Below are 1,074 nucleotides of genomic sequence, written 5' to 3'. Positions count from 1 at the left end.
GCACCTGCCACAGAGCACATGAGAGGGAGTCAGAACAGAGCCACCTCACTCAGGCTGGTTGGGAGTTCACTGCCTCCTGGTCCCAGCCCAGCCGCCTGCCCTGGTGGGTGGGTGGGGCAACTGGAGCTGGACCTGGGAGAACTTACCATCCCCCCTTTGCCCTCTCACCCTCACATTGGTGTTCACCATCTCCAAGGCCACCTGGAAATTTTCATCCTTGACTAGAGAGAGAGAAAAGAGGAGGGGAGAGTAGAAGAGGGAGAGGGAAGAAACGTGATGGAGTCAGGGCTTCAGGGGGCTTCTGTGTCCCCATGTGCCCTACAGGGACAGCCTGTGCAGGACCTGGCCTTCCCCAGGAGGGGCTCAGGGAAGAGGAGATGCCAGCGCCCTGGCAGGAGCTATGTGTCTTTCTTGGCCAGGGAAGGTCACCTGGTACTGCCCAGGCTGGGGTGATGCCCAGGGAAACCCCTGCCACTCTTGCCCAGGAGGCAGGACTCACAAGGTTGGTCATCCTGGAAGCCCGAGTTGGAAAAAGTCCCTGCGGTGTCCTCATCCCAAATCTCAAACCATTTCTTGTCATAGTCCCAGGACCTGAGTCAGGGCACAGCGTCGTCAGGGCAGGGCCTCCGGGTCTGAGGCCCCTTGCCGCCCTCACCCCAACCCCCAGGGTGCTCACCGGGCTCCGCCTCGGCCGCTCCTCCTCCAGCGCCTGACGAAGAATGTCAGCGCCAGGAGCAGCAGCAGCAGCAGCGCCCCGGCCCCGGCCAGGCCCCCGACCAGCGCCCTCCACTGGACGGCCACCTCGCAGCGTGGGCCCAAGAACCAGAGCGTGTCCGTGGAGAAGCAGCTGGAGAGGGGGTCACAGGTCACAGACCCCGCCACCTCCCAAGCCCGGTTAACTCGCGCAACTGGACCCAGCCAGGGCTGGCAGGTGGGCGGGGCTCCCGACAGGGGGAGTGGGCGGGGCGCGCACGTGTGGGCGGGGCCTCACCGGCACTCAGGACCAGTCTTCTGCACAAAGCACTGGCCCTGGTTACAGTTGATGGCGCCTTCCACGTCTGACGTGCAGTTGGT

General features: G+C 64.1%; 1 protein-coding gene across 1 annotated transcript in view; it reads right to left on the bottom strand.

The window, feature by feature from the left end:
- Positions 1-146: 146 nt before the first annotated feature.
- The window catches only part of LOC124232463 (mucin-3B-like), a gene marked incomplete at its 3' end in the record, with an annotated part of 3,866 nt that continues 2,938 nt past the window's right edge, over positions 147-1,074 (bottom strand). Inside the window, exons 2-5 of the mRNA XM_046649431.1 lie at positions 992-1,073; positions 677-847; positions 500-591; positions 147-221 (exon numbers count right to left, since the gene is read on the bottom strand). Coding sequence (XP_046505387.1) covers positions 147-221; positions 500-591; positions 677-847; positions 992-1,073 — 420 coding nt within the window. The remainder of the gene's footprint in view (positions 222-499; positions 592-676; positions 848-991; position 1,074) is intronic.

The sequence above is a fragment of the Equus quagga genome, unplaced genomic scaffold (genome assembly GCF_021613505.1).
Source record: "Equus quagga isolate Etosha38 unplaced genomic scaffold, UCLA_HA_Equagga_1.0 HiC_scaffold_6342_RagTag, whole genome shotgun sequence".
Lineage (NCBI taxonomy): Eukaryota > Metazoa > Chordata > Mammalia > Perissodactyla > Equidae > Equus > Equus quagga.
The sequence above is the reverse complement of the archived record's forward strand: the minus strand, read 5'-3'. Positions and strand labels throughout refer to the sequence as shown.